The sequence below is a fragment of the Macaca fascicularis genome, chromosome 20 (assembly GCF_037993035.2).
Source record: "Macaca fascicularis isolate 582-1 chromosome 20, T2T-MFA8v1.1".
NCBI classification, from domain to species: domain Eukaryota; kingdom Metazoa; phylum Chordata; class Mammalia; order Primates; family Cercopithecidae; genus Macaca; species Macaca fascicularis.
Window position 1 is genome coordinate 32,236,949 of NC_088394.1, and position 14,079 is coordinate 32,251,027.

The 14,079-nt window shown below is 39.9% G+C and overlaps 1 protein-coding gene across 1 annotated transcript; it reads right to left on the reverse strand.

Annotated features, from left to right (window-relative positions):
• Positions 1-6,218: 6,218 nt before the first annotated feature.
• LOC141409336 (syncytin-1-like) lies at positions 6,219-13,776 on the reverse strand. Its single transcript, XM_074028246.1, has 2 exons — positions 13,536-13,776; positions 6,219-8,489 (listed from the first exon to the last, which is right to left on the reverse strand). Exons 1-2 carry the CDS (start codon positions 13,632-13,634, stop codon positions 7,647-7,649), a joined length of 942 nt encoding a protein of 313 aa, XP_073884347.1. The 5' UTR covers positions 13,635-13,776; the 3' UTR covers positions 6,219-7,646.
• Between the last annotated feature and the right edge of the window lie 303 nt (positions 13,777-14,079).

Sequence of the window (14,079 nt, forward strand, 5' to 3'; positions counted from 1 at the left end):
AAGCTTTTCGAGGAACTGTTTTGTGGCATGTGCATTCACCTCATAGAAATAAACCATAATTTTGATTGGCCAGTTTGGCATCACCGTTTTTGTGGTGTCTGAGAAGAGATATTTGGGAATGCTTTGAGGCTGATGGTGGAAGAGTAAATATGCTGCAGAGATGAAAGGTAGAAAGGAGCCTTCTGATAAATTTCTTTGTGATGGGTGAATTCATCTCCCAGAGGTAAACCATTATTTTCATTGAGCAGTTTGTTAACCCTGTTTTTATGGAATCTACATAGGGATATACGAATCACAGAGAAGCGTATGATGAAAAAGGAAATAACCTCAGATAAAAACTAGGAAGAAGCTTTCTGAGAGACTGTTTAGTGATGGGTGAATGCATCTCACAGTATTAAATCATTCTTTTCATTGAGCAGTTTGGTAACACTGCTTTTGTGGAATCTGTAATGGGATATTTGGGAGCACGTAGAGTCCTGAGTTGAAAGAAGAAAATTCTCCAGGTAAAAACTGTCAAGAATCTTTCAGAGAAAGTCCCTTGTGATTTGTGCATTCATCTCATACAGCTAAAAGTTTCTGTTGAGTGAGCACTTTGGCATCACTGTTTATGTGGTGTCTGAAAAGGGTTACTTGGGAGTACATTGAAACCTATAATTTAAAAGGAAATATCCGTATATAAAAACTAGAAAGAAGCTTTCTGGGAAACTCTTTTGTGATGTGTGAATTCAACTCACTGAGTTACACTGTTCTCTTCATTAAGCAGTTTGCTAACACTGTTTTCTTGGAATCTGCAATTGGATATTTCAGAGAACATTGATGCTTATGGTGATAAAATAAATAATATCATATAAAAACTAGAAAGAAGCTTTCTGAGACCACTTTGTGATGTGTTAATTCATCCCACAGAGTTACACGATTCTTTTAATGGTGCAGTTTACCAGCAGTGTTTCTGGGGAATCTGAGAAGGGATTTTTTGCATCGCATTGAATTCTATGGTGACATAGGAAATATTCTCACATAAAAACTGGAAAGAATCTCTCTGAGAAACCACTTTGTGATGTGTTAGTTCACCTCACAGAGTTATACCCCTTTCTTTTCTTGGAGCACTTTGCCATCACTGTTTTCGTGGAATCTGCAAAGGGATATTTTGGAGCACATGGAGTCTTAGAGTGAAAAAGGCAATATTCTCAGATAAAAACTAGAAAGAAGAATTCTGAGAAACTGCTTTGTGATGTGTGAATTCACCTCACAGAGTTACACCATTCTTTTCATGGAGCAGTCTGGTAGCACTGTTTTTGAGGAATCTGGAAAGGGATATTTTGGATTGCATTGAAGCCGTTGGTGGCAAAGGAATTATCTTCAGATAAAAACTAGAAAGAAGCTATCTGAGAAACTTCTTTGTGGTGCATGAATTCACCTCACAATTGTACACCTTTCTTTTCAAGGAGCAATTTGCTAACACTGTTTTCACGGAATATGCAATGGGATATTTGGGACCACATTGAGACCTATGATGAAAAAGGAAATATCCATAGATAAAAACTAAAAAGAAGCTTTCTGAGAAACTGCTTTGTGATGGGTGAATTCATCTCACAGAGCTACATCGTTGCTTTCTTTGAGCCATTTGATAATACTATCTTCGTGGAGTCTGCAATAGGATATTTCACAGTGCACTGAAGCATATGGTTACAAAGGAAATATCCTCAGAGAAAAATTAGAAAGAAGCTTTCTGAGAATCTGCTTTTTTATGTGTTAATTCATCTCACAGCATTACACTGTTCTGTTCATTGATCAGTTTGCTATCACTGTTTTCTTGGAAACTGTAACAGGATATTTCGGAGGGCATTGAAGTTAATAGTGACAAACGAAATATCCAGAGACAAAAACTGAAAGAAGCTTTCTGTGAAACTTTTTTCTGATGTGTGAATTCACTTCACAGTGATACAACTTTCTTTCCCTGGAGCAATTCCCCAGCACTGTTTTTGGGGAATTTGAGAAGGGTATTTTGATTTGCATTGAAGCATAGGGTGATAAAGTAAATATCCTCAGATAAAAACTAGAAAAAAGCTTTCTGAGAAACAGCTTTGTGATGTGTGAATACATCTCACAGAGTTACACCATTCTTTTCATCAAACAGTTTGCTAACGTGTTTAATTGGAATCTGCAATGAGATATTTCAGTGCGCCTTGAAACTTATGGTGACAAAAGAAGTATCTTCACTTAAAAACTAGTAAGAAGCTTTCTGAGAAACTACTATGTGATCTGCTAATTCATCTCACAGTGTTACACCACCATTTTCATGGATCAGTTTGGTAGCACTGTTTTTGGGTAACCTGAGAAGAGATATTTTGGATCTCATTGGAGTATATGTTGACTAAGGAAATATCCTTAGAAAAAACCAGAAAGAAGTTTTCTGAGAAAGTTCATGTGAGAATTCAAATCACAGTGTTACAAATTTCTTTTCATGGAGCAGTTTGTTAGCACTGTTTTCGTGGAATCTGCAAAGGGATATTTGGGAGCTCATTGAGGACTATGTTGAAAAAGAGCATATTATCAGTTAAAAGCTAAAAACAATCCTTCTGAGAAACTGCTTAGTGATGTGTAAATTCATCTCACAGAGTTACATGGTTGTTTTCATTGAGCAGCATGATCACACTGTTTTTTTGGAATCTGCACCGGGATATTTCAGAGTGCAATGAAGCCTATGGTGACAAAGGAACTATACTCAGAAGAAAACCAAGAAGAAGCCTTCTGAAAAACTTTGTGTTGTTTCAATTCATCTTACAGAGTTACACTGTTCTTTTCATTGACCAGTTTGCTAACATTGTTTTCTTTGAATCTGCAATGGGATATTTCAGAGCACATCGAAGCTTATGGTGACAAAGGAAATATCCTCAGACAACAACTAGAAAGAAGCTTTCTGAAAAACTGCTTTGTGATTTGTGAATTCATCTCAGAGTTATATGATTCTTTTCATGGAGCAGTTTGGTAGCAGGGCTTCCTGGGAATCTGAGACGGGATATTTTGGATCGCAATGAAGCCTATGGTAACAAAGGAAATAACCTCAGATAAAAACTAGAGAAGAAGCATTCTGAGAAAGTTCTTTGTGATGTGTGAATTCACCTCACAGACTTACACTTTTCCTTTCATGGAGCAGTTTGTTAACACTTTTTTCGTAGCATCTGCAAGGGGATACTTGGGAGCGCATTGAGGTCTATGGTGAAAAAGGAAATATCCTCAGATAAAAACTAGAAAGAAGCTTTCTGAGAAACTGCTTTGTGATGTGTGAATTCATGTCAGAGGGTTACACTGTTCTTTTCATTGAGACAGATGCTAACACTGTTTTCTTGTAATCTCCAATGGGATATTTCAGAGCTCCTAGAAGCTTAGGGTGACAAAGGAAATATCCTTATACAAAAACTAGAAAGATGTTTTCTGAGAAACTGTTTTGTGATTTGTGATTTCTTGTCACAGAGTTACATGAATCTTTTCATGTAGCAGTTTGGTAGAACACTCTTTGGGAAATATTAGAAGGAATATTTTGGATCGGATTGAAGCCAATGGTGCCAACGGAAATATCCTCCGATAAAAACTAGAAAGAAGCTTTCTAAGAAAGTGCTTTGTCACGTATGAATTCATCTCACAAAGTTACACCGTTCTTTTCATGAAGCAGATTGCTAACAGTGTTTTCTTGGAATCTGTAATGGAATGTTCCGGAGCACATTGAGGTCTATAGTGAAAAAGGAATTGTAGTGCTGTTTTTGGGGAATCTGCAAAGGGATTTTTGGGAGCTCACAGAGGTCTATGGTGAAAGAGGAAATATCTTCAGATAAAAACTGGAGAGAAGGTTTTTGAGAAACTGTTTTGTGATATGTGTATTCACCTCATAAAGATAAACCGTTTTGTTTATTGAGCAGTATGGCCTCACTGTTTCTGTGGTGTCTGAGAAGGGATATTTGGGAGCTCATTGAGACTGATGGTGGAAAAGTAAATATGCTCAGATAAAAATTGGAAAGGAGCTTTCTGAGAAATTTCATTGTGATGGGTGAATTCATCTCCCAGAGGTAAACCATTCTTTTCATTGAGCAGTTGGTAACACTTTCTTTTTAATCTACAAAGTGATATTTGGAGTGCAGAGATGCCTTTGGTGAAAAAGGAAATACTCTCAGACAAAAACTAGAAGGAAGCTTTCTGAGAGACTGTTTTGTGTTGGGTGAATTTTTCTCACAGAGTTAAATCTCTCTTTTCTTTGAGCAGTTTGTTAACACTGTTTCTTTGGAATATGGAAAGGGAGAATCAAGAGTGGATAGATGCCAAAGTTGAAAAAGGAAATATCTTCAGGTTGAAACTGGAGAGATTGTTTCTGATAACTCCTTTGTGATGCGTGCATTCATCTCATAGAGGTGAAGCTTTCTGTTGGGAGAGCAGCTTGGCATCAGTGTTTTTGTGGTGTCTGAGAAGGGATATTTGGGAGCACATGGAAGCCAAATATTTCTGAGAAATTTCTTCGTGATGGATGAATTCAACACACAGAGTTCCACCTTTGTTTTCTTTGAGCAGTTTGGCTGCACTGATTTCATGGAATCTGCAAAGGGATATTCGGGAGCTCCTAAAGGCCTATGGTGAAAAAGGAAATAACATCAGATAAAAACTGGAGAGAATCTTTTCAAGAAACGGTTTTGTGATGTTTGTATTCATGTCATAGAGTTCAACCTTTTTGTTTACTGAGCAATTCGGCATCACTGTTTTTGTGATATCTGAGAAGAGTTTTGGGGGGCACATTGAACTCAATAGTGTAAAAGGGAATATCCTCAGATTTAAACTAGAAAGAAGCTTTCTGAGAAATGTCTTTGTGATGGTTGAATTCATCTCACAGAGTTACACCTTTCTTTTCATTTTCCAGTTTGGTAGCAGAATTTTTTGTGGAAACTGCAAGGGGATATTTGGGAGTACATAGAGGCCTAAGGTGAAAAAAGAAAATTCTTCAGATAGAAACTGGAGTGAAGCTTTCAGAGAAACTCCTTTGTGATATCTGCATTCATCTCATAGGGCTAAACGTTTCTGTTGAGGGAGCACTTTGGCATCAGTGTTTTTGTGGTGTCTGAGAAGGGATATTTGGCAGTGCCTTGAAACCTATGGTGGAAAAGGAAATATCCTCAGATAAAAACTAGGAAGAAGCTTTCTAAGAAACTACTTTTGGATGGGTGAATTAATCTCACAGAGATACACAAGTGTTTTCATTTAGCAGTTTGATAATACTGTTTTCGTGGAATCTGCAATAGGATATTTGGGAACGCATTGAAGCCTATGGTGACAAAGGAAATATCCTCAGAAAAAAACAAAAAGGAAGCTTTCTGAGAAAGTTCTTTGTGACGTGTCAATTCATGTCACACATTTACACCTTTCTACTCATGGAGCAGATTGATAACACTGTTTTCGTGGAATCTGCAAAGGGATATTCACGAGTGCATTGAGGCTTATGGTGAAAAAGGAAATATCCTCAGACAAAGACTAGAAAGATTTCTGAGAAACTGTTTTGTGATTTGTGAATTCCTCTAACAGAATTACATGATTCTTTTCATGGAGCAGTTTGGTAGCACTATTTTGGGGAAATCTGAGAAGGCATATTTTGGATCGCATTGAAGCCTATGGTGACAAAGATAATATCCTCAGATTAAAACTAGAAAGAAGCTTTCTGAGATGCTGCTTTGTGATGTGTGAATTCATCTCACAGAGTTACACTTTTCCTTTCATGGGGCAGTTTGCTGACACTGCTTTCGTGGAATCTGCAAAGGGATATTTATGAGCGATTTGAGAAATTTGGCAAAAAGGGAAATATCCTCAGATTAAAACTAGAAAGAAGCTTTCTGAGAAACTGCTTTGTGATGTGTGAATTCATCTCAGAGAGTTTCACTGTTCTTTGCATTGTGCATTTTGCTAGCAATGTTTTCATGAAATATTCAGTAGTGTATTTTGGAGCACATTGAAGCCAATGGTGACAAAGGAAATATCCTAAGATAAAAACCGAAAAGAAGTTTTTTCAGAAACTTCTTTGTGATGTGAGAATTCATCTCATAGAGTTGCACTGTTCTTTTCATTGAGCAGTTTGCTAACCTTGTGTTTTTGTATCCCGGCCCGTGGGATAGTCAGTGTAGGCCCTGGAGGAAGGGGTGGGAATTTGGGGAACAAGAGACACGAGAAATGGAGACAAGACAGTGCTCTGATCAAGTCTCATTTAATGGTGGTAATGCAATGCCTTATATACATTTGGAGGGGAAGGGGTTGGGCTAAGGCGGAAATGACCTCATTGTGGAAGGCGTGGCCAGATAGGCTTCGGTTTCTCCGGTCGGACGTCATGTTGCGCCTGCGCTGTCAGGTAGTCTTTTCACGGGCACGGGAAAAATGAATGAAGAAGAAGCAGGAAGAGCGCCATCTTTTAATGGCGGTATTAATACAGGGAAGAAGGTAAATCTAGGGAGAAGGTGTGGAGTGGAAATGAATATAGCTCAGGCGTTTAATCTTTAATTATTATTCGCTATGGCCGGGGCGTGCAGCTCCGGACAGGTCCCCCTTTTTATATTTTTATGACAAGAAAACCCCTCGGGAACTGCGTCTGTCTTAGGTTGGGTCAACTCACCCCCACCTTCTAGGCCCGTCATGGGATAAGGCAGCAGCAAGGGCGGCCGTCCTGTCTTAGGCTCCGATGGAGATAGTGTCCTCTTACCCGTCATTGACTGTCCAGTTCAGCACACAGGGGAGGTGGTCTTATTAAGGTAAATAAGACTCACCATTTTCAGTCATCTCAAGGCGATGATAATGAACCTGTATAGGTTTGGCCTGGAAGGCCTCGATTTGTTGTCTGACAAATGCCATAAGCTTATTAAGGATTATAGGCCCGAGAGTGAGGAAGAGTAGAAGAGTGAGTAAAGGACCAAGAAATGGCAGGAGATAGGGGAGAAGTCCATCGAGTCCAGTCCATAGTGGATTGGCGGCCAGGCCTTTTCTGCGCTTTTCTAGTTCTTCTTGCAAAGTTTTTATCTTATCTCTGAGGATTCCGGATTTGTTGGCATAAAAACAGCACTTTTCCTGTAAAGCCAAACATATCTCTCCCTGTTCTGCCGTTAACAAATCTAGACCTCTTCTATTTTGGAGAACTACTTCAGCTAACGAGTCTACTTGGTCTTGTAAATCTTGTATAGTACTGGATAAGGTCCATACATCTGAGATTAATTGATTGGATAATTTAATATATTGGGTTAGTGAGACTCCTAGGCCTGTGGCTCCTGTAGTAAAAGCAGTGGTGATTCCTAGTCCAGCCAACAAGGGAATAATTTGTATGGCTTGTTTCGGTCTATAAATAAAATGTTCAATAGCGGGGATGGGGATAGGTTCATCTCCAGGGATGATATCAATGTCGGGGAGAAGAGTGGCCAGAACACAAAGCCCTGTCCAATTTGTAGGTAGATACGTATATGCCATGTTGTTTCCACAAACGAAAACCGAGCCATTTATAGCACACAAAGGGTTGGTGGCATTGATTATGGAAGTACAGTTGCCAAACACAACATAGCCTAAATCAATTTCTTTAGTGTTATTATATGATGGTGAAAAGAGGCAAGAGGAATTAGAAAACATCATCAGTTGAACTAAGGGGGGGTAATAGGACAGGAATTATTTACTAAGGATTCATTTGAGTAATTGACATAGGGCAATGAAAGGTTAGGTATGGCTAGAGGAATAGGGGGGCCCATTTTAAGACAAAGCCAACAATCGTGGGCCAGGCTTGTATTGGACATTTGAAGTAAATTGTAAGTAGCATTGAGGATATCAAAGGTTTGGGCATCGAGCCTAAAATTATCTCTAAGCTCAGGCAGGGCTAAAGGGTCATATTGAAGTTCAGGATATGGAGCTTTATGAATTTCTTCTAATTTTTTCTGGACGGTTTTAATTCTTGCAATATCTAATGGGCCTCCTCCATCAGAAATGTGAATGGGGGCGGTAGTGCTCCAACAAACAGGCTTTCCTTTTTGGCCGTTACAAGGAGATTGTACAAGTTTATTAGTGGATCCTAATACTTGTACGTCATTGATGCCTCCAGATTGTGTTTTTAGTAACGTGGCCGTATAATATGTTCTATTGCCTGATTTGCATTGTTGATAGGAGGTATAACAGGAACTATGTACAGAAGATTGGAAAGAGCTACAAGGGCATTCTAAGAGCGGCCTGCTAGGTGAGGTATCTCTTGGGGTAGACTTACATTTCCATAACTGGTTTGGCATTAGGTAAGCTGTCTTGCCCGTGCAGGTCACCTGGGTGATTCTATCTGACGGAGGTTCAGATATTTGTCCCCCTCTGCAGTCACAAGGCTGGCCGTATTGTTTTCGTAATAATTCTTTTGCCTTACGAGGGTCACCAAAACCTGCATAGACTGTCACTATGTCATATAGAGCGATTATTCTCCAAAGGAATTTCATGTTAGGCTTCATTTTCTGAAAAACAAGAAGGAAAGAACTTCTCAGGGAGATTTATCTTCCCTGGACTGACAATGGTTATGATTTATTTGTCTTACCAATCTTTCAGGCAGCCATCTGGCTGCATCATCTTTTTGTGAGAAGATGCATACTGAGCCTCTTCCCCAAATTAAAACTGGATCGGGGCCATGCCATGAACTATCAAGTGGATCTTTCCATTTTACCATTGCAAACTGTTTTTGAGATTCAGGATGCCAGAAACGGTCGGCAGCCGATTTTCCATGACTGTCCAAATTTAAAAAATTAAGGATAAACAGGGCATGATTGAGTATGTTTCTGGGGGTACCCTTCACGGGGTACCAGCTCCCCCCTTTTAATTTTGTGATAATAGTTTTTAATGACAGATGAGCTCTTTCTACTATACCTTGTCCTTGGGGATTATAGGGAATGCCTGTGGTATGTTTAATTTGTAGGGTATTACGAAAATGTAAGAAGGTTTTGGCTATATAACCGGGGCCATTATCTGTTTTGATTTGTTTGGGTATTCCTAAAATAGAAAAGCAGTGTAATAAATGAGCTATGACATGTTTGGTGGCCTCTCCTGTTTGGAGAGTTGCACTGATGAATCCATTATAGGTGTCTATGCATACATGGATATATTTTAGTTGACCGAGTTCTAAGTGGTGAGTAACGTCCATTTGCCAAATTTCGTTGGGGATGAGTCCTTGGGGGTTAACTCCTAGATGGGGAACAGGTAAATATGTTATGCAGTTGGCACATTGTTTAACTATTTGTCGAGCTTGTTCTCTGGTAAGTTTAAACATAAGTCTTAAGGTTTGGGCGTTTAAATGATGTAAGGCATGTGCTTTTTGCGCTTGTTGCAAATTGTCTGTAGTGACTGTGGCTATGGTTTTTGTGGCCGTGTCAGCTGTTGCGTTACCTTGTGTTAGAGGTCCCAGTAATCCTGAATGTGCTCTAATATGCCCAAGAAAAAAGGGAGTAGTCCTTTTTCGGATAAGTTGTTGACATTGTAAAAATAGGTTAGCTGTATCTGAAATATGTTTAATTTGAGACACGGTCTCTAAGAGGGGTATTGAATGAGCCAGGTAGGCGCTGTCTGTATAAATGTTAAGTGGCTGACAAGGAAAAGCTGATAGTGCTGCAATTATAGTTTGCAATTCGACCAGCTGAGCTGATGTATAAGTGGTCTGGAATTTAACGACTACATTATTGTAAGTGTAAGCGGCAAGTCCTGTGGAAGATCCATCAGTGAAAATTAGTAATGCGTCATTGAGAGGTTCTTTACTGGTAATATGGGGAAATACAAACGCATGAAGTTTACAAAATTGAATAAGTTTGTTAGGTGGGTAATGGTTGTCAATCGCACCAGTATAAGAAGCGCAAGCAATTGGCCAGGCTTCCATATTTTGTAACAGCCAATGGATGCGTGATTGAGTGTAGGGCTTTATAATGGTAGAGGGTTCTATTCCAAAGTATTTTCTACTGTTTTCTCTTCCCAAGATAATTAGATCAGCTATGGCATCATAATAAGGCAACAAAACCTTCTTAGGGGAGGAGGGCAGGTGTACCCACATAATGGGATTGTTCTGCCAAAATAGGCCAGTAGGGGTTATTGTTGTGTTAAAAATAAGGAATATTAATGGCTGAGAATAATCAATACCGGTAACAAATTGTGTTGCAATGGCATGTTCTACCTGTTGGAGTGTTATTAATGCTTCTTTAGTAATGGACCTGGGGGATTTTGGATTAGAGTCTCCTTTTAATATATCGAAAAGAGGTTTTAACTCTCCTGTGGTGAGCTTTAAGTACGGTCGAAGCCAATTTATGTCTCCCAGTAATTTTTGGAAATCATTTAAAGTTTTTAAATGATCACGACGTATAACGGCCTTTTGATTAATGATTTTGGGTCCATTAATCTGGAAACCAAGATAAGTGTATGGATCTTGTAATTGTACCTTTTCTGGGGCTATCTGTAGTCCAGCTGCTGTTAACTCTTGTTTGAGTTGGGCGAAGCACTGTAAGACTTGTTCGCCAATTTCTCCTGCTATTAAAATATCATCCATATAATGTATAATATACATTTGTGCCCATGTTTTTCTGACTGGCTCTATAGCGGCAGCTACATATTTTTGACACAAGGTAGGACTATTGGCCATACCCTGAGGTAAGACTTTCCATTGATAGCGCTTCATTTGTTCTTTAAAATTTGTAGATGGAAGACTGAAGGCAAATCTTTTCTGGTCAGCAGGGTGAAGGGGAATTGTAAAAAAGCAATCTTTAAGGTCAATAATGATTTTAAAATATTTTTGAGGAATCGCAACCGGTGAAGGCAATCCTGGTTGTAAGGCACCCATAAGGATCATAGTGATATTTACTGCTCTTAAATCTTGTAAGAGTCTCCATTTACCAGACTTCTTTTTAATAACAAAAATAGGTGTTTTCCAAGGGGAATTACTTTCCTCAATATGTCCTGCTGCTAGTTGTTCCTGCACTAACTGTTGGGCAGCACTTAGTTTATCATTGAGTAAAGGCCACTGATCAACCCAAACGGGCTCATCTGACTTCCAAGTAAAGGGGTCAGCGCACCTTTGGGGTGCAGGTATGTCAGTGGCCTGAGCTAAAAATTTCCAAACCCCTTTTTATCAAGTTGTCCTGAAACCAGTATAGGCTGTGGGATACCGTTCTCTCCTTTTCCAAGACCTTTACCAGGGGTGTATCCTTGAGTTAACATTTGTGCAGTAACTATATCATTTGGACTACACATTATAATTTTCATTTGAGAGAGTAGATCTCGCCCCCAAAGGTTAACAGGTAGGTAAGGGATGACAAATGGCTTAATGAGGCCTGAATTGTTTTCTTTATCTGTCCATGTTAGGTATTTAGAACTTTGTTTAGGATTACTGCTTTGTCCAATTCCTCTCAAGTGAGTTAAAGTTTCTGTGGTAGACCAATGAGAGGGCCAATCTTCCTGTTTAATGATAGTTACATCAGCCCCTGTGTCTATTAGTCCAGTGAATGCCTTCCCGTCTAACCATAAGGTTAGAGAGGGTTTTTGATTTGTAATTGGTTGCACCCAATATATATCTGATGATCCGAAACCTTTTATATTTCTATTAGAGTATTGGATATTATTATCTGTTTTAACCAAAGGTAGCAGGAGTAACTGAGCTATTCTAACTCCTTGAGGGACAGTAATAATACTATCAATAGCTCTGGCCATAATTTTAATTTCTCCTTCATAATCATTATCGATAACTCCAGGGAGGACTTGTAAGCCTCTCATGGTGACACTACTTCTTCCTAAAAGTAGCCCAAAAGTGTTAGGTGGTAAGGGTCCATATATTCCAGTATTTAAGGTTTGCGGTCCCATTTCAGGTGTTAGTATTGTGTGGGAGGTGGAACTGAGGTCCAATCCTGCACTTCCTGGGGTTGCTCTGCTAAGTTTTGAAATGGATTGCTGTTGCTGGCTGGAACAAAGCTGACTGCCCCATATGCTTGTTTCGGGGCCTGAGGCTGGCCTCTCATCCCGTTTCCCTGCCTGGGGGGTAAAGGATTTCCTTGATTGTCAGTTTTAGATTTACATTCGTTTGCCCAGTGCCTTCCTCTTTTACACCTTGGGCAAAGGCCTGGGATTTTTGCTTCTGGACTCTTATTTTGGTTTTCACAGCAATCTTTTGCAAAGTGTCCCCTTTTACCGCATCTAAAACATCCCCCTTTATCTTTACCTTTGTTAATGAGGAAATCTCTTATTGTTTGGCCGCTAAAAGCGGCAGCCATTGCTAGGCCTTGTTGATATGAGGGCCCAATATCTGAACCAGTTAACATATCAAAATCCCAACCATTTCCTGCCTGTTGATTTCTTTTAGCTGTATCTCTACAATTTTCAAAGAACTCTGACTTCCAAATTAAGTGGTCTCCCCCAGAAAGAACTGCCCTGACTAAGGTATTCCAGTCTGTAGGAGTGAGCCAATTCTCAGCTACAGATTCCACTATAGCAAGAGTATATGGAGCAGTAGCCCCGTACTGAGAGGCAGCAGTCTTTAACTCTTTTATAATAGTAAAATCAAATCCAGTATGATGCCTCCAAGCCTGTCCCTGTTCATCTATGGTTTCAGTGACTGGAAAAACGTCTTTGGGGGAGGAGTCTTCTCTATGTCGGCTAGCAACTAGCCCCCCTCTTGGAACATGTTGTCCAGGCCGCTGAAGTGGGCGCAAGGAACCCTCCATAGCGTCTGAGTTAGGTATTTTTTCATTTCCTGTTTTTAGCTTTTGGAGCCTAATTATCAATGATTGATGTAACTCTTCAAGTTTAATCTGTTCTTCTAGTTGAGCAATTTTTTGCTTTAATTCTTCTTTGGGATCTATTGCTGCCATAACAATGGGCGCAGAAGCCTCATTATGTGTCTTATTATATGGGGGTGGGTATGAAGAACAGGGAGGCAAATCAGGGTTGTGATATTTAGCCACCTCTTCCTCTAAATCATCCCAATTTATATCTGATTGATTAGGCTTATTAATTTCCTCCTCCTTTTGAAGCATCTGTAAAATTGGGTATTTTTTTGGTTTGTTTACGTGTGGTATTTCTTTATCTGTTACAGAAGGAGACTTGATTTCCTCATGATCACTTTCGAGGGAAATGAGATCTTCCTCCGTATCTTGTGGAGGCTTTGTGAGGTTAGAGCGGGAGCTAACCTTTAAAATATGCTCTGTCTGAGCGACCGCAGCCATGACTTGCGGATTGGCCTCCTTCTTATCTATTAAATCTCTAATGAGGTTCCAATAAGAGAAGGCGGTTACAGGAATTTTTTCTGGCCCAAAAGTATTATAATAGTCCTGAAAACAATCCCCTACTCTACGCCATCTTTTAATATCAATAGTTCCTTCCTGTGGGAACCAAGGGCAAGTGTCTTTTACAAAATCAAAAAATTTAAACAAATCATTACCTTTAACCTTTACTCCTCGTATCTTTAAAGCCTCTTTTAATTGTCCTACATATATTTGATGTTGGCTTAATTCTTGTCCCATTTCGGACGCATCACTTACCTTCGATTCTGACGTGGCAGGTTCCCGCGGTGATCGGAAGAGTTTGACTCCTTTTGTCTTCGTTAGCGGTCGACCGTCCTTTGGCGTCCTCTTCCTCATGGAGTCCCTCGTTTCCAGGTCCCTGTTCGGGCGCCACGTATCCCGGCCCGCGGGATAGTCAGTGTAGGCCCTGGAGGAGGGGGTGGGAATTTGGGGAACAAGAGACACGAGAAATGGAGACAAGACAGTGCTCTGATCAAGTCTCGTTTAATGGTGGTAATGCAATGCCTTATATACATTTGGAGGGGAAGGGGTTGGGCTAAGGCGGAAATGACCTCATTGCGGAAGGCATGGCCAGATAGGCTTCGGTTTCTCCGGTCGGACGTCATGTTGTGCCTGCGCTGTCAGGTAGTCTTTTCGCGGGCGTGGGAAAAATGAATGAAGAAGAAGCAGGAAGAGCGCCATCTTTTAATGGCGGTATTAATACAGGGAAGAAGGTAAATCTAGGGAGAAGGTGTGGAGTGGAAATGAATATAGCTCAGGTGTTTAATCTTTAATTATTATT

Bases quoted from the DNA above. Each gene is read 5' to 3' on its own strand.
- LOC141409336 (XM_074028246.1), bottom strand. From the start codon at position 13,634: ATGAGGAAGAGGACGCCAAAGGACGGTCGACCGCTAACGAAGACAAAA. The intron at 8,490-13,535 runs GTAAGTGATGCG...CTTGTTTTTCAG, and splicing joins CTGCCACGTCAGAATCGAAG to AAAATGAAGCCTAACATGAA.